This window comes from Crocuta crocuta, unplaced genomic scaffold, assembly GCF_008692635.1.
Source record: "Crocuta crocuta isolate KB4526 unplaced genomic scaffold, BGI_CrCroc_1.0 scaffold528, whole genome shotgun sequence".
Classification (NCBI taxonomy): domain Eukaryota; kingdom Metazoa; phylum Chordata; class Mammalia; order Carnivora; family Hyaenidae; genus Crocuta; species Crocuta crocuta.
This window is the reverse complement of record NW_027530010.1, coordinates 1,285,155-1,285,858: the sequence shown is the minus strand read 5'-3', so window position 1 is coordinate 1,285,858 and position 704 is coordinate 1,285,155. Positions and strand designations below refer to the sequence as shown.

At 70.4% G+C, this 704-nt stretch overlaps 1 protein-coding gene across 2 annotated transcripts in view; it reads left to right on the top strand.

Annotated features, from left to right (window-relative positions):
* The window catches only part of ENTREP3 (endosomal transmembrane epsin interactor 3), a 5,477-nt gene that overhangs the window by 2,578 nt on the left and 2,195 nt on the right, over positions 1 to 704 (top strand). For both annotated transcript variants that reach the window (XM_077764150.1, XM_077764149.1), the window contains exons 7-9: positions 36 to 135; positions 260 to 329; positions 468 to 699. In XM_077764150.1, the coding sequence (XP_077620276.1) occupies positions 36 to 135; positions 260 to 329; positions 468 to 699 (402 nt within the window). The remainder of the gene's footprint in view (positions 1 to 35; positions 136 to 259; positions 330 to 467; positions 700 to 704) is intronic.

Sequence of the window (704 nt, the reverse complement as noted above, 5' to 3'; positions counted from 1 at the left end):
CTGCCTGGCTCCTCTCTCTCCGCCACCCCCCCCAGCATCACCTACAACGGCTCCATGGACAGCCCGGTGCCCTTGTACCCTGCTGACTGCCCCCCTTCTTACGAGGCCGTCATGGGGCTACGAGGAGACAGCCAGGTGAGAGCGGGTCTCGGTGGCCTGGGGGGCGGGGACNAGTGACAAAGCGGGACTGAAGTCTGGGTGTCCAGAGCTCTGTCCCACTGGTGGGGTGGCCCCTGACGCTCGTGTCTTCCACCCCCAGGCCACTCTGTTTGACCCTCAGCTTCACGACGGCTCCTGCATCTGCGAGCGAGTGGCCTCCATCGTAGACGGTGAGCAAGATGCGGGGAGGGGAGGCCGGCGGCCNGGGTCTGGGGAGCCCGGGACTGGAGCGGCCTCCTTCGAGGCAGAAGGGACGCAGAGCCGTCCCGCATGGGCCAGTGCCACCACGCGCCCCCTGCCGCCCACAGTGTCCATGGACAGCGGGTCCCTGGCGCTGTCGGCCATCGGCGACCTCCCCGGGGGCTCGAGCCCGTCGGAGGACTCCTGCCTGCTGGAGCTGCAGGGCTCCGTGCGCTCCGTCGACTACGTGCTCTTCCGGTCCATCCAGCGCAGCCGCGCCGGCTACTGCCTCAGCCTGGACTGCGGCCTGCGCGGCCCTTTCGAGGACAGCCCCCTGCCGCGCAGGCCCCCCAGGCCGCCCGCTC